We start from the raw sequence: 27,483 nt of genomic DNA, 5'->3' as shown, positions 1-27,483 counted from the left end.
TTGATGAAGGCTTACTCCTTTCATAAAGACCAAATCTGTCGAGGATAGTTACTATCCTTAGAAGACACATTGAAGTTCTTGGTTGTAATATGACAAAATGAGAAAAAGCTCCAGAGGTATGAATGCCTTTCCAAAGTGCTGCATAACTACAAATCTTTTAAATAGTTGTGTCGCATGAGAAAAAAGAAAAAGGATGTGAGACACTAGTGAAGACCTTAGCGATAGTTTCATGTCTACAGAGCAGGAGCCTCGTTTTTACAGAGACTGTTAGTCGTTGACACAAATGTCTGTGGTTTGATTCCTGACTCAGAGATCCATAAAAACGAGAAGAAATATCTTCATCTCTAACAACGTGCCACAAAAGGAAATTACTTTAGTCAGCTTTGAGAAAATCCTCAAAGCGTGACGGCTTAAAATCAACACTGCACAATGTATTTAAAATCCTGACTTACTCTCATAAGAGACACGTTCTCTTTGATAACTACAATGCATGTTTGGCCATATTTCACAAATCACTCTACGATTAGTTAACAGTCTAGGGATTAAGGGTAGATTTGACTGTGCTGCAATCTGCTCCAGTGTCTCCTCAGCACTGATAGGATCAGAGAAGCAGCCAGCAAGGCATCTGTTTGTGTGCATGTTTTATTCCCCTCCCCTCTGTCCTCCCATATAGTTTCTTTTCATGCATCTTTCTTGTCACCCCCACTCTCGGAGAGCGAGAGAGGAAAACAGCATCGATCACTGTTAAATGACTGACCAGTGCCTGTTGGAGGTACTAAATGGATCTCCACAATTGAATAGAGGCCTAAGTGTGTGGTAAATGCTCTCAATGGGTAAATGAATTTGTGGGTTAACTGGCTCGAAGAGCGTTTCGATAAGGCAAAAAATAATAAAAACACAAACAGGACGTATTTTTCTTTAAATGCGCCATAAATAAAGCTCGCCTGGCGATCTTAGCTCTCGCATTCGTCACTGCAAGGCAGCTCTGTGAAAAATAAAGGAGAACTCACTCGAGGGGTAACCAAAGACAATTCAGCTTTATTTTCCTCATATAGATTTAACTGTACACGGTTCATACCATTACACAGAAGGCATAAATGAATAAATTCAGTGCTCTCTTTTACATCTTTTTCAAAGACACATGGCAATAATAATTAATAATTAATAATAATAATAATAATAATAATAATAATAATAATAATAATAATAATAATAATAAATAGCACTCATGAAACAAGACAATCTACACGTTTTCAAACTGTACAAAATTTACAACAATAAGATGCAAACTTCTGAGGCAAAACAGATTGAACAAAACTGCTTCGATGATGGGTTTTCTGTGTTGTTTTCCTCTAAAATCCCAGATTTCAGCCGACAAATTACTTTGTAATTCAGCCGTGAGCAGCATTTACTGCGCATCCACTGGTTTGTGCAGGGAACAAAGCTGTGACACACGTCTATAATTGGAGGGATTCTGCTTTTTATTTACATGGCATAAACTAACTGGAATTACCTGCCATCACTGAATGCATGAATACATGGCATTTTTTACTTTTCTAACTCATGTTTTTTTTTAAGTAAGGTCTTAATAGTTAATAATCAAAAAACCTTTATTAAAAAAAAAAGTCAAAATAAATTATGCATAAATAAGCACTTTAAAAAATAAAGATCCATTTTAAAGGCCAAATTTTTTCCTTCCCCTCTCCTGGCTTGTCTGTTTCACACACATGTTAAAAGTATTGTGATTTTAAGAGGTAAACACATTGTAATTTGTGGGCTGTAATCTGTAATTGTGTCACTGCCTGTTATTTGATTTGCCTTGAGGTAAAATATGAGGGAAAAAAGAAAAAAAAAGAAGACGACTTGGCATTTCGTTTTCTCCAAAAAGTTGCTCACATCGACCGGTTTGTCCTCAGATCAGAGACAGGAGCAGAGATGAGATCTGGGAGGATGCATTTTCCTGCACAAGCATGAAACTGTTAGATAACTTTACAACTTAAACGCAGCTCACGGCGGGGGCGGGGGCGGTATTTACTTTTGAGATATTCTTCTTGTAGCAAATAATTTGTGAAGCTGAAGCTGGAGCTGGCGGTGACTGATCTCTGCAGCCGATCCAGCTCGGATGCTGAATTATCAGCTCCAAATGTGGCGGACTGTGTTAATCCCTCTGGTACAAAGGGCCGACATCACATCTGGAGTTGGGGGAAGTAGGTTGACAGCAGGCAGAGCTGAGGCTGCTGCTGACTGAGAAGATTATCAGGAGAAGGCTGGTTCTGACTGAAGAGAGCAAACACAAGAGGGGTTGGTTCTTTGTTGCTTTTAATACTTGTTGGTGTTTTTATTTATTACAGAAACGACATGTTTTATATCTCTGCATCTGAAGGATAAATGAATGCAGAAATATGATCTATACTGGAAGTGTTGGCTCCTTTGTGTGAAAAAGGGTTTAATACTAACGGATTTCTTCTCTGAAGCGTCTTTTACTCAGATTAAATTCTGTAAATATGACCGCTTTGTCTCAAAACGCCCTCATTAAAACAATTTCTGGATGCACAGATCAGCAGATCAGACCATTTCTCAAAACACTTTGTCGGTAACACGTGAAAAAACTAAACAGAAAAAAAAAGGAAAAAAAACATGAACATGTTTCTAGATTCACGCTTGTGCCACTGCTCTTGTAAGTTTTTCTCCGAGTGAAACACTGTTTGCCTTGTGCATACGTCTCTCTCCTCTGCACTCCTGTCCGTCCATGTAGAAAAAGAAGAGGAGAGTAAAGTGCAATGCCAATGTGAAGGCTCCGGTGCGGCCGGCCGGCCAGCAGTTCAACTCATTGTGAATCAGAAGCATGCAGCTGCCTTCTGGGCCCGGTACAAATGACGGCCCTGACCTGTGTGTTTGAGCACAGTCCACCAATGTTTCTGGAGTTTAGTCTCCTTTGTAGCGATTGAACGAAATAAAAACAGGCAATAATTAAAAAAAAAAAGAAAGAAAAAATGATGGTGATGATGTGGTGTTGAGATTGAACATTCATGTGTTGCTTTACTGCTTTAGTCCAGTCTGCACCTTCCAGCCTGGTTGTTATCTCACTGTTTGGACTCCAGTCAAGCTTTTTCTCTCCACCAAGCAACACAAAGCACAGCAAGTCTCGCAGTGTGAAGTAAAGAAATGTAAAAAAAACAAAAAAACAAAATCTGTCGTGTCCTTTTGATAAATCCTCATAGTGGTTCTTCTGCTGAGCTGGAGGCTCAAAACTGGGAATGGTCCATCTCATCCAGCCAGGAGGCCGGGCTGGTGGGGAAGTCAGGGTATCCCGTACTGCTGCCCGTGGAGAGGTCTGAGGTGGGGCCCCCCGCCATGGCCCTCAGAGCCTGTCCCACTCCGCCCGGGCCCCCCTGCGCCACCAGACTGTCCATGTTAAAGGTCAGGTTGTTGAGGAGAGGCGTGTGGCCGGGCAGGGAGGTGATGGAGGAAGGTGACTGTGGTAGGCCGTAGGGGCTCCCTGGCCGGATGTCTTGGTAGGGCTGTCCCGCTGCGTCGACGGAGAAGCCGCCGTTCAGGACGGCGCTGCTGGTCATGTCTCCCACGCTCCCGTAAAGGCCGTTCGCGTGGCTGAGGTCAGACAAGACTTGGTCGTCTAGAGAGGAGATCAGAGAAGAAGATCAGTAAGAAATAAGACAGGAGATTTCTCTTCTTTAATAGGTTTAATTGAGCAGTAAGTAAGACACAGTCCTTTGCTTGAGTATTCAAACAACTTTAACGTTTTATTTTTGCAGCGGGAATCTGTTTTAAAGCTTTTTACATGACAGAGAAGCCTCAAAGTGGTGAACAACTTTGAGGTGTTTGGAAAAACAGTTTTGAACGTCTCCCAGGTTAAAAGGTTTGGAGAAACAACCAAACATAATTGCAATTATTTTGCGGCATACGTTTTGGAGCTCGGCAGATCTAGACTGAACAATTTTCCCATCCAAATAACTCAGCATGAACAATCCTTACCATATATTCCTAGTTGTATTTTGGGTCAGGGCTTTGACTGGGCCAGTCTGTACGTACATTGAGCTGTTATAGATCTGACTGTGTTTCAGGGTCAATGCAGAAAACCTGTAAGGTGAACGGGTTTTCTCCACAACGAGGCCGAGAAACTGTGACCAGTTTTTCTGTACCTCTCGAAGAAAAACAGCCCCACAGCATGATGCTGCCACTAGCATGATTAATGCTAGTCCTCCATCACACTCTCTCCTTTTTAAGGTGATTGATCAAACGGAGCTTTGTGAGACTGTCAAAGTTTGGGATATTATTTGGAGGAATATCCTCTTGGTTGAATGGGATTTTATCTAGAGCTATTAGAAAAAAGGAGAGTGAATACAAATCCACACCAAATGTTTTTATTTGAGGACAAAAAAAATCAAAAAAAAAAAATCAAACAATGCATTGTTTTTCTTCAGGGAAAAAAATGTGTGCACTGCCTTTTTTGTGTATTGTAAAATAGACTGAATTTAGGGGTTGCAACATGACAAAATGTGAAAAAATAAATAAATAAATCAAGCGATATGAGTATTTACAGAAGAAGTTTTGGGATTCTCTCCAAAGAAACTTAAAAGATTTTAAAAACTTTGCTTTTTAGCCTTCATTATTAAAGGCTGCAGAAGCTCTTGACTCATATCAAGTAAAATGTGTGGCTCCTGATCTTCTAAATAACATGACGCATATGCTAAACCTGAAATTCATATCTATGTCTGTGTGCTGGTCAATAACTGCAGCACAAAATATGTGTTTACATCTCCAATCGATCCCCTGTGTGGCTTCAATAACAACAAAGCCCAAAAGCACTTTCTCTCTAATTGAATAAAAGCCTCACATGCTTTATAGAGTTTCTGTCACCATGTTTTCATTTCTCATAAAAACAGCGTTCTTTTTCAAATGGGTTCAGAGACTTTTACAATTATCCAAAAAGGGAAAAGAGGAGGGGGGGGGCTGTGAATATTAAATAACAAAAAGATGCCTAAAACTCCATTTGCATCCCACCAAGGAGCCGTTGCTCGTTTCCAATAAGCTCCATCACACAAACAAACAAAGGCAGGAGGCATCAGCGGCCGCAGAGGAAAACCCAAACAGGTATGACATTTCAGATTTGCCTCAAAGTGGCACGCTCCAACAGGAAACACAAGCAGGCAAATGAAAAGCCACGTTGGTATCTGCAGCTCTCGTGTGGTTTACCATTTTGAATGCTCCCTTAATCCTATTAGCAGGAATATGTCTGCTAATTCCCTTTCTGGGACTAAATGATCTGGAAAAAAAAAAAATACCTCTGAAGCTCAGCTCGCTGTCGCTGAGCCCTGCATCGTCAGCCGAGCTCTCCTTCTCCACTTTGGTTCCTCCTCTGCTGCGTTTGACACTTTTATAGAACTGAGTCCAACGGTGGCGACCGGCGTCTTTCTTTAGACGCTTCTCCTTTGCTCGCCGGTTCTGGAACCAAACCTGTCGGGTTAAACCGTAATGTTCATCTTTAAAAAGACAGATCAAGGATTCAGACCAGATTATTTGAGTTTGTGAAAGCAATAACATCGCCATCATAATTTCCGTTTTTTTGTTGTTGTTTATTTAACCTTGGTTGAAAATTTTAGTTTGGCATTAAAAACAAGTTTATTTTTCATGTAAACATGATGTAATATTTAACCTCTCCAATTGCTTGGCATACAGTTTATAGCACCTATAAAAAGCTGAATAAATAATAATAACTTATAACTGATTTTTTTTACCAATATTTGATATAATCAAAGATTTTGCTGCAATAAAAACTTTAAAATCGAAAAATAAGAATATGTTTATTAATTTAGAACATTAACTAAAAATTATAAAATGTACAAATACATTTATAAATAAATCTATACATTTTAATTAATTCAAAATTCTGCACATACAGAACATAGATAAATAATTATTTATTGTTTTTTTTTAAAGGATTAAAAAAAAAACTATAAAAACGATGTCAGTGCAACAAAGAGAATGGATTAAAATAATAACTATGTTCTATCTCAGCATAATCAAGAAACAGAGGTTCGCAAAAATACCCAGAAGCTTCTAAACACGTAAAGCAAACATGATTTTAAGTCCTGGTGATAAAACTGCAGACTTTTCCAGTCATAATGACATTGTTTAATTTACTACAGATGATCAGAGAGACAAGTATTAATGTCCTACGACAGAGGAATTCACTCAATCAACGCTAAAATTGGAGCGTACTCATTTTGGAAGTCAATTTCCTAAAAATAAATTTTTAAAAGATGAACGCTCTACCTGCACCACCCTCATGTCCAGGCCTGTCTCAGAGGACAGCTGCTCTCTGACGTGGCGCGCTGGCTTTGGCGAGTTTTTGTAGGCACTTTTGAGGGTCTCCAGCTGCTTGGCGGTGATGGTGGTCCTTGGTCGTTTGGTCCCACCCTCTGAATCATCTGCAAACACAGTTGCAAACATGAGTGGCAACCCTCTGCATATATTTGTGTGTGTGTGTGTGTGCGTGTGTGTGTGTGTGTGTGTGTTTTAAATGAAGAGAATAGTTATGCGGGGCAGTGTATTATTGTCCTTGTGCATCTGTCCCACTCCCACAGCAGAGGACATAAATCTACCCTTTGCCAGAGGAGAGGAGTTATTGGAGCCGCACCATATAAGAGCATCAGTTCACTTTACATAATCAATCAGAGACGCATGGAAATCTCAGAGGAGAGGGAGGGACAGAAACAGCACACACACACCCAGATGACAAACACCAACGATCCACAGTCAGAAGTTATTTCGCCTCGCTGAGAGGTGCATACAGCTTGATCTATCACGCTCTTCTGCAATTCTGATGCGGCCCAGTTAGGTCAGAGCCTTTCAGCAGTGAAGCAAATAGATGGACATTTGCAACAATCATTTTATGTCGCTGGAAGTACATGTTCACCCTTTCTTCTCGTTCTGCCTTGTCAGTGCGCACACCTACCGTTCTGTTTGGCGGTCTCATAATCCACCTTGCACACCAGCCTCCCGTCCTCCATGAGGTAAAACTCGTCGCCGGTGGCCAGCTGTCTGCTGCACATGATGCAGGCGAAGCAGTGCAGGTGATACACAAAGTCCTGCGCCTTCCGCACCACCTGCGTCGGAGGGATGCCCTGCTGGCACGACGCGCATTTTGTTCCAAAACGCCTGAAGGGGAAACAGGAAGCAGAGGTGGTGATGATGATGATGATGATGATGATGATGATGATGATGATGATGATGATGATGATGATGCAGACAGCGAAGCTTCCATAAAATACATTGTCAAACAGAAATATGTCACAGAGCTTGCAACATTTGAAGTCCTTGCTGTTAAAAGCAAAAGGAAACGAGCTCTGCAGTGCATTTCTGTTAACAGCAAGCCTGACTGATGCATCGGTGGAATCCATCAGGTTTGCATATCTGCTTGTGTGTTGGCATGCTTGTTTTTTTTTTTTTTTTGCAGCTAAAGTACCGACATTAAACAGAGCTTGTTGAGGGAGGCAGCACACAGTAAACCCACCCTGAGGAGAAACAGTAAAACACTGACAGAGGAGAGGAGAGGCTCTAAATCAGGAAACCACCCAATCAAACATAAAAAAGCAAAGTGAAGCCTTCGAGTCTCTAACCAGCAAAACCACATGTGTGTTGTTCCATGTTTGAAGAGTTTTGAACATGCCAACGTCCCCCCTCGCGGGTCCCCCTGGGTCAGCTAATACAGTTAGCAACCAGTTAGACTCCAGAGCTCCTCGGGGGTCTCGTTCAAGCTTTGAGCATTAAAACCTTTCAAACGTGATTTAGTAAAAAGCCCAGATCTGCTGATCCTGTTTTGGATGAAAGTCAAACTCAATTTTCTTCTGTAATGCTTCTGAAATCCAATCATTAAAAGAAAGAAGCAAAACGGCAAAAAAAAAAAAATGAAAGAAAGAAAGAAGATAGTGAAAAATAGGGATTTATAATCAGAGCCAAGTTAATCTATGGGTGTGGAAATCACAGATGTTATAAATAGCATCTTCACCAGGGAGGCAGGGAACCAGTGTGAAGGTTTACCACCGATTTAAAATAAATATTTCACAACTTTCTTCCATTAGACTGTTGTGACACATTAAAATCCTTTTAATGAGACATCAGATAAAAGGATTTTCACCATCTGCCCCATCCCCCACATGTTGCTACACACTGCCAGTCAGATGGCTGAAAGAGACCTATTGCACCTTCCTGCCCCCCTACAAAAAAGATAAAAAATCAGCTGTTCCAAAATACTTCTAGTCAAACATGATATGGAAACTAAAAAGACGCCAATGATAAAGCTGATTAAAGTCACAACCAGGCAATTCCACTAATTAACCAGATAATACCAGCATATTGGACTTACGTTACTCTACAAAGAGCAGAATGACGGCAGGTATATTTCATGCAATAAGCATTCAAAACCTAATAAGTTTGGCGTCAGTTTATTGTGTATTGTGTATTTTGGCTTAAATTTGTGTATCACATAAAAAAAAACAAAGCCATTGATTGTAATAATACCTCTAATGTTATAAAAAATTTAGCTCTGGTATGGATGCATTCAGCTGTCTTGCTAAGAATAAAATAGACTTTATGATAATTGTTTTTTTTTTATTATAAATATTGCAATACTGTGATAATATTGTATTTTTACACATCATATATCGTGAACATAGAATGCCGGTTCATGTCTAATCTGCAGCAATATTTATGCTATGCATAAAATATATATTAGCTACATGACATATTCTAAGCATTATTTCTGGAATTTTGCCACTTTTTTTTTTTTTTTTTTTGCAGTTTTGATGCATTAAATATAGTCCTCCATGGAAAAGCTGCAATCTGTGCGACTCAAAATAAAAACACAAAACAGTGATTATGCTCATTTCAAAAATAACAAGAACACAACGAAAAGGAGAAAAGAGAAAGGCGCACTGACTTGAAAAAGTCCTCCTTGCAGTAGACGCTGCCTGCCCGGGAGAAGCATTTATCCGCCAGCGGGGTCTGGCAGTCTGCGCACTTGAGGCACTTGGAGTGCCAATGTCTGTCCAGCACCTTCAGGATGAACTTATCCAGGATGTGCTGACTGCAGCCTGCACACTGAGGGATCTCTGCCAGGAGAAACAACGAGAAGGCCATGTCACACTCAGCCACCGGCACAAGGCAGGCAAAGGTCCAACATCATCAGAGAGGTTCGCTGTATTTATAGGAAGTCGTTTCGAAGGAGAGGGTTTTCTTTATTTCTCACATTGCCGAAGTAGATTGTGTGCAGAATTTCAGCGGTGAGGAATTTATATATGAATCCTTTGTTAAAATCAACCAAGAGTTTCCTCCTTTAAAAAAATGCAAAAATTGTAATAAATCAGACAGAGGGGAAAAAAAAACATTTTTATAATAAATGAAAATTATTAGGTTTTCATATGTTATTGAAATGTGTTGGAGATTTGTTCATTCAGGATTTTCTCTCGTTCTGACGTTTTCCAATAACGCGTTTCCTGATCCTGTTTTCACCTTCTTTCTCTGTTATTATGGTACATTCTCGTTTTTAGGGAAAATCAATCCTCACATAGTAAATGTTGCCTTTTTTTCAGATACATTTGTACCAGAATATAATAAATGTCTTTACATAAAACCGTGTGCGCTCGGTAAGGATTTCCGTCTCTGTCCAAGGTGCTGATCACAGAAGTATTCGCCTGCAGAGCAAAAATGCTTTTTTTTTTTCTTTCTGACGACGTATTGATTTTCTCCGTCTTAATCTGGTTTGCCTCTTCCATCTCGATCTTAATTAATCCCTGAATGATTTTATGGAAAGCGTGGTGACAACCAGTGTCTGTAGGTGAGACGGCGTCCTGNAAAAAAAAAGAAGACGACTTGGCATTTCGTTTTCTCCAAAAAGTTGCTCACATCGACCGGTTTGTCCTCAGATCAGAGACAGGAGCAGAGATGAGATCTGGGAGGATGCATTTTCCTGCACAAGCATGAAACTGTTAGATAACTTTACAACTTAAACGCAGCTCACGGCGGGGGCGGGGGCGGTATTTACTTTTGAGATATTCTTCTTGTAGCAAATAATTTGTGAAGCTGGAGCTGACGGTGACTGATCTCTGCAGCCGATCCAGCTCGGATGCTGAATTATCAGCTCCAAATGTGGCAGACTGTGTTAATCCCTCTGGTACAAAGGGCCGACATCACATCTGGAGTTGGGGGAAGTAGGTTGACAGCAGGCAGAGCTGAGGCTGCTGCTGACTGAGAAGATTATCAGGAGAAGGCTGGTTCTGACTGAAGAGAGCAAACACAAAAGGGGGGGTTTCTTTGTTGCTTTTAATACTTGTTGGTGTTTTTATTTATTACAGAAACGACATGTTTTATATCTCTGCATCTGAAGGATAAATGAATGCAGAAATATGATCTATACTGGAAGTTTCGGCTCCTTCGTGTGAAAAAGGGTTTAATACTAACGGATTTCTTCTCTGAAGCGTCTTTTACTCAGGTTAAATTCTGTAAATATGACCGCTTTGTCTCAAAACGCCCTCATTAAAACAATTTCTGGATGCACAGATCAGCAGATCAGACCATTTCTCAAAACACTTTGTCGGTAACACGTGAAAAAACTAAACAGAAAAAAAAAGGAAAAAAAACATGAACATGTTTCTAGATTCACGCTTGTGCCACTGCTCTTGTAAGTTTTTCTCCGAGTGAAACACTGTTTGCCTTGTGCATACGTCTCTCTCCTCTGCACTCCTGTCCGTCCATGTAGAAAAAGAAGAGGAGAGTAAAGTGCAATGCCAATGTGAAGGCTCCGGTGCGGCCGGCCGGCCAGCAGTTCAACTCATTGTGAATCAGAAGCATGCAGCTGCCTTCTGGGCCCGGTACAAATGACGGCCCTGACCTGTGTGTTTGAGCACAGTCCACCAATGTTTCTGGAGTTTAGTCTCCTTTGAAGCGATTGAACGAAATAAAAACAGGCAATAATTAAAAAAAAAAAGAAAGAAAAAATGATGGTGATGATGTGGTGTTGAGATTGAACATTCATGTGTTGCTTTACTGCTTTAGTCCAGTCTGCACCTTCCAGCCTGGTTGTTATCTCACTGTTTGGACTCCAGTCAAGCTTTTTCTCTCCACCAAGCAACACAAAGCACAGCAAGTCTCGCAGTGTGAAGTAAAGAAATGTAAAAAAAACAAAAAAACAAAATCTGTCGTGTCCTTTTGATAAATCCTCATAGTGGTTCTTCTGCTGAGCTGGAGGCTCAAAACTGGGAATGGTCCATCTCATCCAGCCAGGAGGCCGGGCTGGTGGGGAAGTCAGGGTATCCCGTACTGCTGCCCGTGGAGAGGTCTGAGGTGGGGCCCCCCGCCATGGCCCTCAGAGCCTGTCCCACTCCGCCCGGGCCCCCCTGCGCCACCAGACTGTCCATGTTAAAGGTCAGGTTGTTGAGGAGAGGCGTGTGGCCGGGCAGGGAGGTGATGGAGGAAGGTGACTGTGGTAGGCCGTAGGGGCTCCCTGGCCGGATGTCTTGGTAGGGCTGTCCCGCCGCGTCGACGGAGAAGCCGCCGTTCAGGACGGCGCTGCTGGTCATGTCTCCCACGCTCCCGTAAAGGCCGTTCGCGTGGCTGAGGTCAGACAAGACTTGGTCGTCTAGAGAGGAGATCAGAGAAGAAGATCAGTAAGAAATAAGACAGGAGATTTCTCTTCTTTAATAGGTTTAATTGAGCAGTAAGTAAGACACAGTCCTTTGCTTGAGTATTCAAACAACTTTAACGTTTTATTTTTGCAGCGGGAATCTGTTTTAAAGCTTTTTACATGACAGAGAAGCCTCAAAGTGGTGAACAACTTTGAGGTGTTTGGAAAAACAGTTTTGAACGTCTCCCAGGTTAAAAGGTTTGGAGAAACAACCAAACATAATTGCAATTATTTTGCGGCATACGTTTTGGAGCTCGGCAGATCTAGACTGAACAATTTTCCCATCCAAATAACTCAGCATGAACAATCCTTACCATATATTCCTAGTTGTATTTTGGGTCAGGGCTTTGACTGGGCCAGTCTGTACGTACATTGAGCTGTTATAGATCTGACTGTGTTTCAGGGTCAATGCAGAAAACCTGTAAGGTGAACGGGTTTTCTCCACAACGAGGCCGAGAAACTGTGACCAGTTTTTCTGTACCTCTCGAAGAAAAACAGCCCCACAGCATGATGCTGCCACTAGCATGATTAATGCTAGTCCTCCATCACACTCTCTCCTTTTTAAGGTGATTGATCAAACGGAGCTTTGTGAGACTGTCAAAGTTTGGGATATTATTTGGAGGAATATCCTCTTGGTTGAATGGGATTTTATCTAGAGCTATTAGAAAAAAGGAGAGTGAATACAAATCCACACCAAATGTTTTTATTTGAGGACAAAAAAAATCAAAAAAAAAAAATCAAACAATGCATTGTTTTTCTTCAGGGAAAAAAATGTGTGCACTGCCTTTTTTGTGTATTGTAAAATAGACTGAATTTAGGGGTTGCAACATGACAAAATGTGAAAAAATAAATAAATAAATCAAGCGATATGAGTATTTACAGAAGAAGTTTTGGGATTCTCTCCAAAGAAACTTAAAAGATTTTAAAAACTTTGCTTTTTAGCCTTCATTATTAAAGGCTGCAGAAGCTCTTGACTCATATCAAGTAAAATGTGTGGCTCCTGATCTTCTAAATAACATGACGCATATGCTAAACCTGAAATTCATATCTATGTCTGTGTGCTGGTCAATAACTGCAGCACAAAATATGTGTTTACATCTCCAATCGATCCCCTGTGTGGCTTCAATAACAACAAAGCCCAAAAGCACTTTCTCTCTAATTGAATAAAAGCCTCACATGCTTTATAGAGTTTCTGTCACCATGTTTTCATTTCTCATAAAAACAGCGTTCTTTTTCAAATGGGTTCAGAGACTTTTACAATTATCCAAAAAGGGAAAAGAGGAGGGGGGGGGCTGTGAATATTAAATAACAAAAAGATGCCTAAAACTCCATTTGCATCCCACCAAGGAGCCGTTGCTCGTTTCCAATAAGCTCCATCACACAAACAAACAAAGGCAGGAGGCATCAGCGGCCGCAGAGGAAAACCCAAACAGGTATGACATTTCAGATTTGCCTCAAAGTGGCACGCTCCAACAGGAAACACAAGCAGGCAAATGAAAAGCCACGTTGGTATCTGCAGCTCTCGTGTGGTTTACCATTTTGAATGCTCCCTTAATCCTATTAGCAGGAATATGTCTGCTAATTCCCTTTCTGGGACTAAATGATCTGGAAAAAAAAAAAATACCTCTGAAGCTCAGCTCGCTGTCGCTGAGCCCTGCATCGTCAGCCGAGCTCTCCTTCTCCACTTTGGTTCCTCCTCTGCTGCGTTTGACACTTTTATAGAACTGAGTCCAACGGTGGCGACCGGCGTCTTTCTTTAGACGCTTCTCCTTTGCTCGCCGGTTCTGGAACCAAACCTGTCGGGTTAAACCGTAATGTTCATCTTTAAAAAGACAGATCAAGGATTCAGACCAGATTATTTGAGTTTGTGAAAGCAATAACATCGCCATCATAATTTCCTTTTTTTTTTCTTTTTTTTTAACCTTGGTTGAAAATTTTAGTTTGTCATTAAAAACAAGTTTATTTTTCATGTAAACATGATGTAATATTTAACCTCTCCAATTGCTTGGCATACAGTTTATAGCACCTATAAAAAGCTGAATAAATAATAATAACTTATAACTGATTTTTTTTTTACCAATATATGATATAATCAAAGATTTTGCTGCAATAAAAACTTTAAAATCGAAAAATAAGAATATGTTTATTAATTTAGAACATTAACTAAAAATTATAAAATGTACAAATACATTTATAAATAAATCTATACATTTTAATTAATTCAAAATTCTGCACATACAGAACATAGATAAATAATTATTTATTGTTTTTTTTTAAAGGATTAAAAAAAAAACTATAAAAACGATGTCAGTGCAACAAAGAGAATGGATTAAAATAATAACTATGTTCTATCTCAGCATAATCAAGAAACAGAGGTTCGCAAAAATACCCAGAAGCTTCTAAACACGTAAAGCAAACATGATTTTAAGTCCTGGTGATAAAACTGCAGACTTTTCCAGTCATAATGACATTGTTTAATTTACTACAGATGATCAGAGAGACAAGTATTAATGTCCTACGACAGAGGAATTCACTCAATCAACGCTAAAATTGGAGCGTACTCATTTTGGAAGTCAATTTCCTAAAAATAAATTTTTAAAAGATGAACGCTCTACCTGCACCACCCTCATGTCCAGGCCTGTCTCAGAGGACAGCTGCTCTCTGACGTGGCGCGCTGGCTTTGGCGAGTTTTTGTAGGCACTTTTGAGGGTCTCCAGCTGCTTGGCGGTGATGGTGGTCCTTGGTCGTTTGGTCCCACCCTCTGAATCATCTGCAAACACAGTTGCAAACATGAGTGGCAACCCTCTGCATATATTTGTGTGTGTGTGTGTGTGCGTGTGTGTGTGTGTGTGTGTGTTTTAAATGAAGAGAATAGTTATGCGGGGCAGTGTATTATTGTCCTTGTGCATCTGTCCCACTCCCACAGCAGAGGACATAAATCTACCCTTTGCCAGAGGAGAGGAGTTATTGGAGCCGCACCATATAAGAGCATCAGTTCACTTTACATAATCAATCAGAGACGCATGGAAATCTCAGAGGAGAGGGAGGGACAGAAACAGCACACACACACCCAGATGACAAACACCAACGATCCACAGTCAGAAGTTATTTCGCCTCGCTGAGAGGTGCATACAGCTTGATCTATCACGCTCTTCTGCAATTCTGATGCGGCCCAGTTAGGTCAGAGCCTTTCAGCAGTGAAGCAAATAGATGGACATTTGCAACAATCATTTTATGTCGCTGGAAGTACATGTTCACCCTTTCTTCTCGTTCTGCCTTGTCAGTGCGCACACCTACCGTTCTGTTTGGCGGTCTCATAATCCACCTTGCACACCAGCCTCCCGTCCTCCATGAGGTAAAACTCGTCGCCGGTGGCCAGCTGTCTGCTGCACATGATGCAGGCGAAGCAGTGCAGGTGATACACAAAGTCCTGCGCCTTCCGCACCACCTGCGTCGGAGGGATGCCCTGCTGGCACGACGCGCATTTTGTTCCAAAACGCCTGAAGGGGAAACAGGAAGCAGAGGTGGTGATGATGATGATGATGATGATGATGATGATGATGATGATGATGATGATGATGATGATGCAGACAGCGAAGCTTCCATAAAATACATTGTCAAACAGAAATATGTCACAGAGCTTGCAACATTTGAAGTCCTTGCTGTTAAAAGCAAAAGGAAACGAGCTCTGCAGTGCATTTCTGTTAACAGCAAGCCTGACTGATGCATCGGTGGAATCCATCAGGTTTGCATATCTGCTTGTGTGTTGGCATGCTTGTTTTTTTTTTTTTTTTGCAGCTAAAGTACCGACATTAAACAGAGCTTGTTGAGGGAGGCAGCACACAGTAAACCCACCCTGAGGAGAAACAGTAAAACACTGACAGAGGAGAGGAGAGGCTCTAAATCAGGAAACCACCCAATCAAACATAAAAAAGCAAAGTGAAGCCTTCGAGTCTCTAACCAGCAAAACCACATGTGTGTTGTTCCATGTTTGAAGAGTTTTGAACATGCCAACGTCCCCCCTCGCGGGTCCCCCTGGGTCAGCTAATACAGTTAGCAACCAGTTAGACTCCAGAGCTCCTCGGGGGTCTCGTTCAAGCTTTGAGCATTAAAACCTTTCAAACGTGATTTAGTAAAAAGCCCAGATCTGCTGATCCTGTTTTGGATGAAAGTCAAACTCAATTTTCTTCTGTAATGCTTCTGAAATCCAATCATTAAAAGAAAGAAGCAAAACGGCAAAAAAAAAAAAATGAAAGAAAGAAAGAAGATAGTGAAAAATAGGGATTTATAATCAGAGCCAAGTTAATCTATGGGTGTGGAAATCACAGATGTTATAAATAGCATCTTCACCAGGGAGGCAGGGAACCAGTGTGAAGGTTTACCACCGATTTAAAATAAATATTTCACAACTTTCTTCCATTAGACTGTTGTGACACATTAAAATCCTTTTAATGAGACATCAGATAAAAGGATTTTCACCATCTGCCCCATCCCCCACATGTTGCTACACACTGCCAGTCAGATGGCTGAAAGAGACCTATTGCACCTTCCTGCCCCCCTACAAAAAAGATAAAAAATCAGCTGTTCCAAAATACTTCTAGTCAAACATGATATGGAAACTAAAAAGACGCCAATGATAAAGCTGATTAAAGTCACAACCAGGCAATTCCACTAATTAACCAGATAATACCAGCATATTGGACTTACGTTACTCTACAAAGAGCAGAATGACGGCAGGTATATTTCATGCAATAAGCATTCAAAACCTAATAAGTTTGGCGTCAGTTTATTGTGTATTGTGTATTTTGGCTTAAATTTGTGTATCACATAAAAAAAAACAAAGCCATTGATTGTAATAATACCTCTAATGTTATAAAAAATTTAGCTCTGGTATGGATGCATTCAGCTGTCTTGCTAAGAATAAAATAGACTTTATGATAATTGTTTTTTTTTTATTATAAATATTGCAATACTGTGATAATATTGTATTTTTGCACATCATATATCGTGAACATAGAATGCCGGTTCATGTCTAATCTGCAGCAATATTTATGCTATGCATAAAATATATATTAGCTACATGACATATTCTAAGCATTATTTCTGGAATTTTGCCACTTTTTTTTTTTTTTTTTTTGCAGTTTTGATGCATTAAATATAGTCCTCCATGGAAAAGCTGCAATCTGTGCGACTCAAAATAAAAACACAAAACAGTGATTATGCTCATTTCAAAAATAACAAGAACACAACGAAAAGGAGAAAAGAGAAAGGCGCACTGACTTGAAAAAGTCCTCCTTGCAGTAGACGCTGCCTGCCCGGGAGAAGCATTTATCCGCCAGCGGGGTCTGGCAGTCTGCGCACTTGAGGCACTTGGAGTGCCAATGTCTGTCCAGCACCTTCAGGATGAACTTATCCAGGATGTGCTGACTGCAGCCTGCACACTGAGGGATCTCTGCCAGGAGAAACAACGAGAAGGCCATGTCACACTCAGCCACCGGCACAAGGCAGGCAAAGGTCCAACATCATCAGAGAGGTTCGCTGTATTTATAGGAAGTCGTTTCGAAGGAGAGGGTTTTCTTTATTTCTCACATTGCCGAAGTAGATTGTGTGCAGAATTTCAGCGGTGAGGAATTTATATATGAATCCTTTGTTAAAATCAACCAAGAGTTTCCTCCTTTAAAAAAATGCAAAAATTGTAATAAATCAGACAGAGGGGAAAAAAAAACATTTTTATAATAAATGAAAATTATTAGGTTTTCATATGTTATTGAAATGTGTTGGAGATTTGTTCATTCAGGATTTTCTCTCGTTCTGACGTTTTCCAATAACGCGTTTCCTGATCCTGTTTTCACCTTCTTTCTCTGTTATTATGGTACATTCTCGTTTTTAGGGAAAATCAATCCTCACATAGTAAATGTTGCCTTTTTTTCAGATACATTTGTACCAGAATATAATAAATGTCTTTACATAAAACCGTGTGCGCTCGGTAAGGATTTCCGTCTCTGTCCAAGGTGCTGATCACAGAAGTATTCGCCTGCAGAGCAAAAATGCTTTTTTTTTTTCTTTCTGACGACGTATTGATTTTCTCCGTCTTAATCTGGTTTGCCTCTTCCATCTCGATCTTAATTAATCCCTGAATGATTTTATGGAAAGCGTGGTGACAACCAGTGTCTGTAGGTGAGACGGCGTCCTGACGTAAATCAAGATCAAGGCGCGATTAGATTCAGAATTTTTGAAAAATCATTTTTGAAAACTAAATCCGCAGCAGTACAGATGGTGTCCATTCAGACACACAAGACCTTTATGAATTTATTTCCAAAGCACAACTGATCGATTTTTAATTTTAAAAACAGAGCCATAGCCACGCATTTGACGTATTTTGCGTCGTTCCTTCTGTGCATGCAGGCCTTTTTTTTTAACTAAATAAAAAAAATAATCTTTCCATGCAAAGTAAGGTTGACGTTATTGTTGTCAATGTCTACAAATATAAAATGACATTAAAAAAAAGAACAACATTGATTGAGCCATTTTTGTTTTTGTTACACATCTGCATGGTTTCCATTGAAGACGACGGTGACAGTTTGAGGTAAAAGTGAGCAGAAAAATGAGCAGGAGCCTCAACTCCCACAACGGGACTATTTTCTGTCGAGAGAAATCACATCTGCACTCTCAAAAAAATCTCCCTATGACAAAAACATGTTATTCTGCATTCTGCAAATGCAGGTGCTGCGAGAGAAGTATGCTTGCAAAAATAATAATTAAATACTGTAATATAGTAAAAATGTATGAATTTTTTGTTTGTTTGTTTGCAAAAATCAGATATGGAAAAAAAAAGTCAGATCGCCATTCTGAACCACTCATAGTTTTTTTTAAAGGTAAGAAATAGAATCATAAATTGGATTTTATTGTTAAAAATTCGGCTTGAATCCTGAAAACCTGGAATATTGTAGATGCAAACATTATTTCCTTAGCAGAAATAATTGGGACTGGCCCTCACCCTACCCCAGAATTTATTTTTTTTTATAAAAATAAAAACATTGAAGGTGTATGTAGGTAGAAGAGAGAAGTGGCTCTCTTCTACCACTTCTATCTTCTACCTACATAAAAAAACTCAGAGTCTGTTTTCTGTTGCATCGATTTTTTTCTATCTTTACAACTTCAAAATAATAACAATAATAATAAAAAGGAATTAAAAACACATTTCCAGAGTAAGGCTGGTGCTTCCAATCTTTCACCTCACTAAGTAAATAATTTATGATTACCAAATGTGTAATTAACACTACAACCTAAGAGCCATTAGATGTTCCCTTTTTCCTGATGTGAAATGCTTAGACCGGCTGCTTTGGTCCCTGAAATAATCCAGGTTTAGATCCAGGATGAATCCTGGCGCTGCAGGAGGCTGAGTGGCAGGATCTTTATCCAATCTGTTAATCTGTATCAATTCATAAAATTAAAGAGCAGATAGATAGATAGATAGATAGATAGATAGATAGATAGATAGATAGATAGATAGATAGATAGATAGATAGATAGATAGATAGATAGATAGATAGATAGANTAGATAGATAGATTTCGTTTTGAGTATTTTATCTTATAATGTTTTGAAACTAGATTAATTAAGTTGCAGTAATTATCTCACCCTTACATTGTTATTATTATATTTTTGTTTTCTTTTTTCCCCTTCTTCTTCTTCTTGGGTGGGGATGTAGGGGGTGGGTTGCCTATTAGCCCCCGCTCCATCTGTATATTTTCCTAATTCGACCCTGAATAATTAGGTCAGAGCAGAAACGGATCCGGTCGCACTTCAATCTTTACACGATCAGATTACGAAAGGCCCTGGCACAGATTAACGAGCGAACAGATGTAAAATATTTCTCGCCTTTGACGCCGAGGTCAAGGAAATGTTGCGAGATTTCGCTGATAATTATCGCCTGCAAATGCTCGTTCTGATGCCAGCCCCCCCTTTATTTTTTGGAATAAGACGTCCGAGGCTTTTATTAGGCTCGGTAACCGATGCCAGTCAAAGCCAGAGCGCGTTTGTCTGACGTGGCGACGATGACAACCGCGTCTGATCTCTTGACCATGCAGGCTCGTTTACAAATTAACAGCTGGGAGGCTCTGTGTGAGTCCAGCAGCTCTGCACTGAGGATGCAGCGCGCTGACACCAAGCCGCCGCTTCAGAACAGAAATTATTAATAGCGTTTAAGGAAGCTTGAAACTGCATTAGCACCTTCTGCAGAGAACAGTAAGAAACAGCTGCAGAGATGAACGGGGTGTTCATCTCCTGACCGTGACTTGATTTCATCTAAGTACTTTTGCAGCTTGTTTTATAAGCAGCATGACACATCACTGGCCTGTGAGGGCTTCAGTCTCCTCTCCTTATTCTCTGGCTGTAAGTCAGCCCACCTCTCCATACGGCCGACCCAGCAGAAGTGCTTGCGCTCACCAACCTGTTCCCGGACTGGCAATCGACAGAAAAAGACGAGAAGATGGGAAGAGCGGGTGAGGGGAAGAAAACAATGTCTTACGCTGCAGTGGCACACCGAGAATCTCCGGTAAACTCTTTACAGGACTCTCTGTCGGTAGAACCGCCGCACTTTGCATCATCGTGATCCAAACGCACGCACATACACCCGCAAAGCGGTGGGCGCACTCCCCCCGTCCTCGCTTGTGTGCAAAAAAAAAAAAAAAAAAAAAAAAAAAAAAATCCCTCAAAAACACGAAGCTGCTGTTGAGGCCTGTTTCCGCTCAAACCTTCTTTTCCAGGTATTTCTCTATTCCCAGGGTGATGCCCGAGCCGCGCCGCGCCGTGCCGAGCTGTTTTGGAGTATGGAGCAGACAGGCTGCTCTGTCCATTCAGCGCCGCAGAGGCGGCGGGGGTCTGACGTCAACGCGGCACAGGCTCACCGGGAGCCAATAGGAGCGCAGGTGGAGGGTTGCCCACCCCCCACCACCTTACTTCTCCCCCGCCACAGCAGAGGTGGATAGCATCCTCGACAGGAGAGGAGAGAGGAAGAGGGGCGTTTAAGATGGTATATGAAAATGTCTCCGGAGAGGCGGAACCTTGCTCCTGTGGAGACCATAAATAGCTCACTGCAGTGACTCTCTGAGGGGCCCGGGGCCAGCAGGAGCTCCTGAAGAGGAGAACCCAGCAAGACAAATGAGCATCACTTTGGCTTGCTTAAATTAAACCTCATTTAAGCAAATTTATAAGAACAAACGAGCGTTATTTTGTTGTTGTTCTTGCAGAAATATTCAGAGCCTACCCAGGGTTTTACAACGCCATATGCAGAATTTAATTTGGCGCCCCACGGCGCGACATATCTACTTTTTATACTGTCAGTGCAGGTCTTTTGACCATTTCTTCTTTTTCTTTTATTCTTTTTATATTATTATTTTTCATTGCAAACCCAACAGCTATTACTTGGTGATATGTAAACATCTAAAATGTGGATAAAAATGTTTCCCAGCTCCAACAACAAGCAGGATATTTTTGTAAAATCAGTTTTAAATGATGATTTAATGATGATGATGATGATTGTGGGAATAATGTTCAAACTGTTTTTCTGAGGATGTGTAGAACTTTGTGAACGTATTTCTCATTGGGGCTCCATGCTGGCAAGGAGCCCAAGTTTGCTTTTTATTTTACTCCTCCAAACTTTACACGTATCATTGCAACAGAAACAAACGTAGCATGATATTTCAGATAGTTTCTCCATTTGGAAAGAATAATCTTACCAGATACAGAGAAACACAAAGAATGCACGTCTATAAACCCTGTATAAACAGCATAGGCGCCGCAAGGGAGGCCAGAAGGTTCAACGTCCACCTCCATCTTACCACATTGTTGACCCCGAGCAAGACAACCATTTATGACACCATCATAAGTTGAAATAGCTATTTATTTAGTCACATCTATGTATTACTTCACCTCTAAATGATCAGAATTATTTAATCTCAAAGACCGTCAGGTCATATTTTAAATTATACCAGGATCACTGACCTATGTCATACTTTGAGAGAGGTAAAGTTTGAATTTGTAAACACTAAACCTTAAAAATCAGCCAATTAATTCACTTAAATTATAAATACTATAAAAATATTACAAATAGACATTTGTGTTGAATAAATAAATATTGAATTAATATTTATGAAATTATGTGTTGTCTTTCGGATTTGGGTAAAAATCCCAAATGATCAATGGCCCCCATCTGCACTCCGCCTTTATGCTATTCTAGAAGCGCCCCTGTAAACATGCGCGCGCGCGCGCACACACACACACACACACACACACGCACACACACACACACACACATTTTTCTGTTTGGGAAAAATTGGTCGCAATGGAAAACGGAAGCAGAAATGGAGCCGCGTCACGCAGCGAGGCTGATATTGGAACCGTGTTTGAGTCAAATTCACAGGACCCGGATCACCTGGATGAGCTGCTCCTGTCCGCCGGCAGTGACAGGATTAGGAGTCTGGACGCAGTCCCTCCTGACACTCTGCATTTCACCGCGCGTCGTCTGAGGCCGCTCTTCCAGAGAGGATGGTCCCTCCGGAGGGTGGCTAGTTCAAGCTGGATGAACTCAATCTTCGCTTCCAATTTGCTTCAAGCGCGGAAAGAAAAGCGCCCAGTGCGGAGGCGCCTGGCTCCCCGTCCGCTTCACCCAAATCATCTGCAGCCAGATGCCAGACCCCTATCAAATCTCTGATTTCTTTCACTGTTTTGATAATAAATTGTAATCTCCCCCCCTCCCCCCCCAACACACTTAAATAAATTTGTTTAGCAGTCAGGTGGATTGCGGCTCAAATAATCATTGGCCTATTGGTGATTTTGGGCAACGACCTAATTAATGTGTTTATTCAACTATTTCACTGAAAACTATACCACAATAATAATAATAATAATAAAAAGCTATAAAAATAAAACATTAAACGAGATTATAAAATAACTAACACATGTGGCTGTTGACTAAAACATAAAATAAAGGTATTTGACCTGTTTAAGTCTAAATTTTCCAAAATTATGCTAATGTAAGGATTTTCTGCATAGCAATTCAGATTATGTGCACGAAAATAAAGAAATCTGATTTGCCTTTTAGTAAATCTGCAGATTTCCCTTGTGTAGCAGCTTTGTCTTCGCCACAGCCTGTCTACTACTTATTCTTTAAATCGCTTTATACATCATATTGTTGAGCTCTTCAGTCTCTTTCATCTGAATACTGAGATGTAATTCAGTAAATAGAAAGCAGACATCAGCCTGCTTAAGAAGGCGCGTATGTTGGTTTTTAGGAATTTTCTGCAGGTGTCCAATCCATCCATACACCCAACCATCAACCAATGTGCCATCCATCCTTCCAGCCATCCATCCTTCCAGCCATCCATCCTTCTATCCATGTCAAGCGAATGAAATTTATTTTCATTACAACTGCACTTTTACCGCAGAAATCCTTCAACACATTATATAAACTATGCATGCCATCAATTCAATTATTCTGATTGTTGCGATTGAGGCCACCCAGTTGTCCTGACAAACAATGGAGATGGGGGGAAAAATGCTCTTATCAGCTAAACGCAATGCAATTAGAATAATTGCGGATCCAGAACGAGAAAAGATGTAATGCACATCTGCTTTGTTGGGATGTTTTTATTCCCACCCTCATCTTTGAAATTGCATGCCCAAGAATTTGACCATTATGTGATTTAAAAAATAAAAAATAAAAATAAATACAGAAATAAAGAAATAAATTTAAAAAGGCCACGAAATATTTTACCCATACATACGACATATAAATGAGAAACAGTGGATATTTTTTTTTTTAAATAAAGAATCTCATCTTTTTCATTCTAAAACTTCTATTCTGTGTCAAAAGACAGAAGCAGAGAAAATAACCTGAAGAAAACCCATGCTGGAGCACAGAATGTTTTGTTTATAAAACATAAAAAAAGAAAGAAAGAACGAAAGAAGGGCAAAGAAGGGGGAATAATTTGTTGAGGAAGCAGCTCTCGGGCAATAACTCAAACGGAGGGCAACTCCTTTGCCACCGCAGTGACCCAGCCACCTCTAATTAGATCTAATATTTCAGGGGACGAGTTCATTGACAACTGGGATTCACAGATCCATCTTACTGGGGGAGTCAGAAACACACAGCATCCCGCAACTCACCGGGTGAGCAGCTTTTTATGGAGCACATAATGTATGCGTGCAACTGTGGGTGCCATCAGTCATAAAACGGTACAGGAGGCCGGCTTTGCCGTGATCTTAAAGAGAAACGCTAAGGACTAAATTTATTATGCTCTGCAAGGATTTGTGCATAAAACCTTTTTTTTTTTGTATTACATCATTCTAATAAGGGTCAGTCATGCTCAGAGATAAAAACGAGATCAAAATCTGAACACAAGTATTTCTGACATTGATGTGTTAGTTTGAGAACAAATTGCCCCAGAGTTTTTGTTGTTGATGCTTTGGGTCAACAACGTAAGGGGCTTATTTAGTTTTCCTCTCTGCAAAGATGAATTGCTCCTTATCATGCAAACCTACCTAATCATGGGTGGTCCTGAGGTTCCATACAGGGTGTCTCCTCTCCCATCTTTACTCCTCCTCCTTCTCCTCCTCCTCTTCTTCTTCTTCTTTTTCTTCTTCTTCTTCCCCTCCGACGCATGTTGTAGGGGGACGCTCGTCAACAAGCAGCGGCGGCAGCAGAAGCAGAAACTCCGCACTTTTTTCCCCCCGGCTTCCTTCCAACAACATCTCGGGCAGCGAAGGCACCGCGTGTCCCCAAGCATTTGGTCCGAAAACAGGAGAGGAACAGAGAGAGAGAGGGGCAGGAAAAAAAAAAACACGCGAGGGGGGAAAAAACCTTAGAGGAGAGAGCACCGAGGAGAAAATTAAATTGCACTTGGGGGGCAAATTCTATTAGGGAATAGTTATTGTCTCCTGACAGCTCCTGTCCATTTGGGTAATTAGTAGGAGAGATTGGTAGAACAAACGGAATCTATTCCCCCCGTCAGAAATGATATTTTCCAATCCCCTGATTGAACCTGACCCTGTTGTGTTGAGGCGAGGCGGTAATAGGCTCGTTTGACAACAAACGGGAGGACATCAAATGCAGGCAGGAAGAGGAACAACAACAACAACAACAACAACAATAATAGTAATAATAATAATAATAGAACAGAAAACTCTTCATGTATCTGGACCAGCTTTCTGATGGGTTGGTACCTTCCCAAGGTGTTGGTCTGTCGGATTGTTGTCCAGCTTTCTCACATTACACATAAGCGAATAATTCACGGTTTTGGCTGAATGACAGTCATGAATGTCTATGCTGTGGTTTTATTTTCACATAAGTTTATCATGGAGTAAAGACAAACTTGGATAATGCAAAAATGAAGATTCCTTGTTCATTTTTACACAATTTTAGTCGTTTTTGCAACAACTACTATATTGTTAATCGCAGCGATTGTCCTGGTAATTTGTCTAGATTGAGAAATGCATGTATTCATTTTAAGAACAATTCTGGGAAAATTAACCATTTTTTTAGCAAATAAAAACAGTTTTTTTTGGTCTTTTTGTTTTTTGTTTTTTTTTTCAAAACACCTAATCGCTACAGTTTAGGGTTTCACTAATCTTTCTTTTTTTCAAGCTAGCGATGGAGGAAAATCATTAAAACAAACTCAGTTTTATCTCTGTTTATAAATTAAATAAATTATTTATAAATCTCAAAATTAGTTTTATTCTGTAGAATAATTCACTTAAGGTGAGATGAGTCTATATATGAAGTTGAATTATAGTCCAGACTATAGAGACAGCCCCTATAAATTTAGCATCAAGTTATATGACCTAAATAAGGCTTGGAAAACTCTTTCCGGTCACAATCCCAGGTCCTGTCACCTTTGTCAGAAAGCCACATACTTTTTAGACCCTTGAGAATTAAAATTTTACTCTGGCACCAAAACGTCAGCTCAATTATGGCGCTAAAGTGCGATACACAGGAGTTAATAGATTTTTAAAAAGACATCAAAGTCCACTATTGTGAAAGAGCGAGGCTTGTTGTTTGTATATGGCGCATTATCATGAATCAAATAAACTCTGCCTGTCATTGTTTCCATAAACTTATTTGGCTGTGAAATATTATCAATCAATCTGGAACCAGATAATTTGGGAAACAAAATCCCAAATCCAGAATAAACTCTGATTATTTTCCCCTCTGCGACTAAAGAGCTCCCGTTTAAAAACACACTCATTCAGGGCGAAAGTAGGAGTGAATCTTCTCAGGAAACTGAATGACAGGAGCGATGCCAGCTGAGTGAATTACAGCAGAGTGAGTGACGGCTGCTGGTTCTGCTCCAGCTTCATTACCCAAACACTTCCTGTAAGCTGCTTGCTCGTTTCGACCAGCAGGGAAACCGTTTCCCAAAAGCAGCTGAAGTGTTAAGGTGACCGAGGTCCCGCTGGGAGATATTCTCGCAGTGATATTTAGAGAAATGGTGGTAATAACATGAGGTAGTTGATTACTAGAGGTACCTTTAACCTCATGATGAAAACAAAGGAACATTTGAGGGGGAAAAAAACGATGTTCAAATTAGGTCCGTTTTCTCAGTTTATTGGTTTATAAAGAAGCTATTTTTTAAAATTACCCAACAAAACAGGATTTTTTTCTTTCTTTATTTCATGTTAGCCACAGACGTTTTTTTTTTGATTCATTTCATTTCATTTGCTACACTTGTTCAGTTGCTTAACACAAATAACAAATCAGCAAATCACACGGCAGCAACTTAAAACATTTAGGCCACTAGAAGTGATGCCTAAAATTTCCTGAAGTGCAGGATAGGGAGGAAAGAAGATTTATGGGTTTTGGATGCTGAGCAAGATGATCTGACAATTTCGGGAAATGCTTATATGGGATTTTCATTCACATTTTTTTTTGTCAGGTTTAGAGAGAATGGAGGAAAAAAATAGAGCCTTTCCTGTGGATGACACCCGTCGTTGGTGTCAGAGAGGACAGACAGGCAACAGTGGCTCAAATAACAATTTATTGTGACCAAGATATTGAGACTTCAAATCCTCTCAGCTCACACAGATTCACATATCCTTTCCAAAATCAGACCATAACCAAAAGGAAGAATATGAGAGTTCAGGCTGGTATTGGAGATTTTTCCATGGCTTTGGACCAGTTTAGCGTGACATAAATCATCCACCTCAAACTGGTTATTTTAACAGGATCAGCGACTCAGCGTTCCAGTCCTTTACTACCAATGAGTACCTACTGAAGTGGTTGTAAAAGGTGTATAAAGATGTTGTTAAGTGCTTTGAGGAGCCTCAAAGTGGACCTGCTTCCTTGAGGTCTTAGTTTGGAGGTTTTCTCAGCATATTTGATTTGGAAAAGACCAAAGAGGAGACAAGCTACTCGTCAGGCCATCTGGTCTGCGATCTTTCTATTTCAAAAAGCCATTTTGGCCCTCAGTACCGACAGTACGGACAAATAAAACCAGTTTGGAGCTGCAAATGTTACATGACCTTAAAAAAAAAAAGACATTGTATGTGATTAATCATCGCATTGGATTTACTTTACATGTGTGTTTTTGTTTTATATAAGAAATGAAGAAAAACATTTGCAGAAAAGATAGTGGATACATTTTCTTCCAGTGTTTGCTGATATCTGTAGAACATTGTGTAAAGTGGAGCACATAGTTTAAGCTAATGGCAAAAGCAGTTTTCAAAAGTATTACTTGTATGTTTAGTGTCTATTTTTTAATTACTACAATTAACTCTTGATAAAAA

The 27,483-nt window shown here is 40.3% G+C and overlaps 2 protein-coding genes across 2 annotated transcripts; both read right to left on the bottom strand.

Moving 5' to 3' along the window:
• Nucleotides 1–1,018: 1,018 nt before the first annotated feature.
• Nucleotides 1,019–9,385, bottom strand: LOC103138559 (LIM/homeobox protein Lhx4-like). The gene is made up of 5 exons (XM_007552799.2): nt 8,960–9,385; nt 6,977–7,179; nt 6,295–6,449; nt 5,304–5,475; nt 1,019–3,634 (listed from the first exon to the last, which is right to left on the bottom strand). Exons 1-5 carry the CDS (start codon nt 9,157–9,159, stop codon nt 3,246–3,248), a joined length of 1,119 nt encoding a protein of 372 aa, XP_007552861.1. The 5' UTR covers nt 9,160–9,385; the 3' UTR covers nt 1,019–3,245.
• Nucleotides 9,386–10,011: 626 nt separating this feature from the next.
• lhx4 (LIM homeobox 4) lies at nt 10,012–20,387 on the bottom strand. The gene is made up of 6 exons (XM_007552688.2): nt 20,231–20,387; nt 16,982–17,153; nt 14,999–15,201; nt 14,317–14,471; nt 13,326–13,497; nt 10,012–11,656 (listed from the first exon to the last, which is right to left on the bottom strand). The coding sequence occupies exons 1-6, from the start codon at nt 20,307–20,309 to the stop codon at nt 11,268–11,270; spliced, it is 1,170 nt and encodes a 389-aa protein (XP_007552750.1). The 5' UTR covers nt 20,310–20,387; the 3' UTR covers nt 10,012–11,267.
• Nucleotides 20,388–27,483: the final 7,096 nt, after the last annotated feature.

The sequence above is a fragment of the Poecilia formosa genome, unplaced genomic scaffold (assembly GCF_000485575.1).
Source record: "Poecilia formosa unplaced genomic scaffold, Poecilia_formosa-5.1.2 Scaffold52, whole genome shotgun sequence".
Classification (NCBI taxonomy): domain Eukaryota; kingdom Metazoa; phylum Chordata; class Actinopteri; order Cyprinodontiformes; family Poeciliidae; genus Poecilia; species Poecilia formosa.
This window is presented reverse-complemented; position numbering and strand designations above follow the sequence as displayed.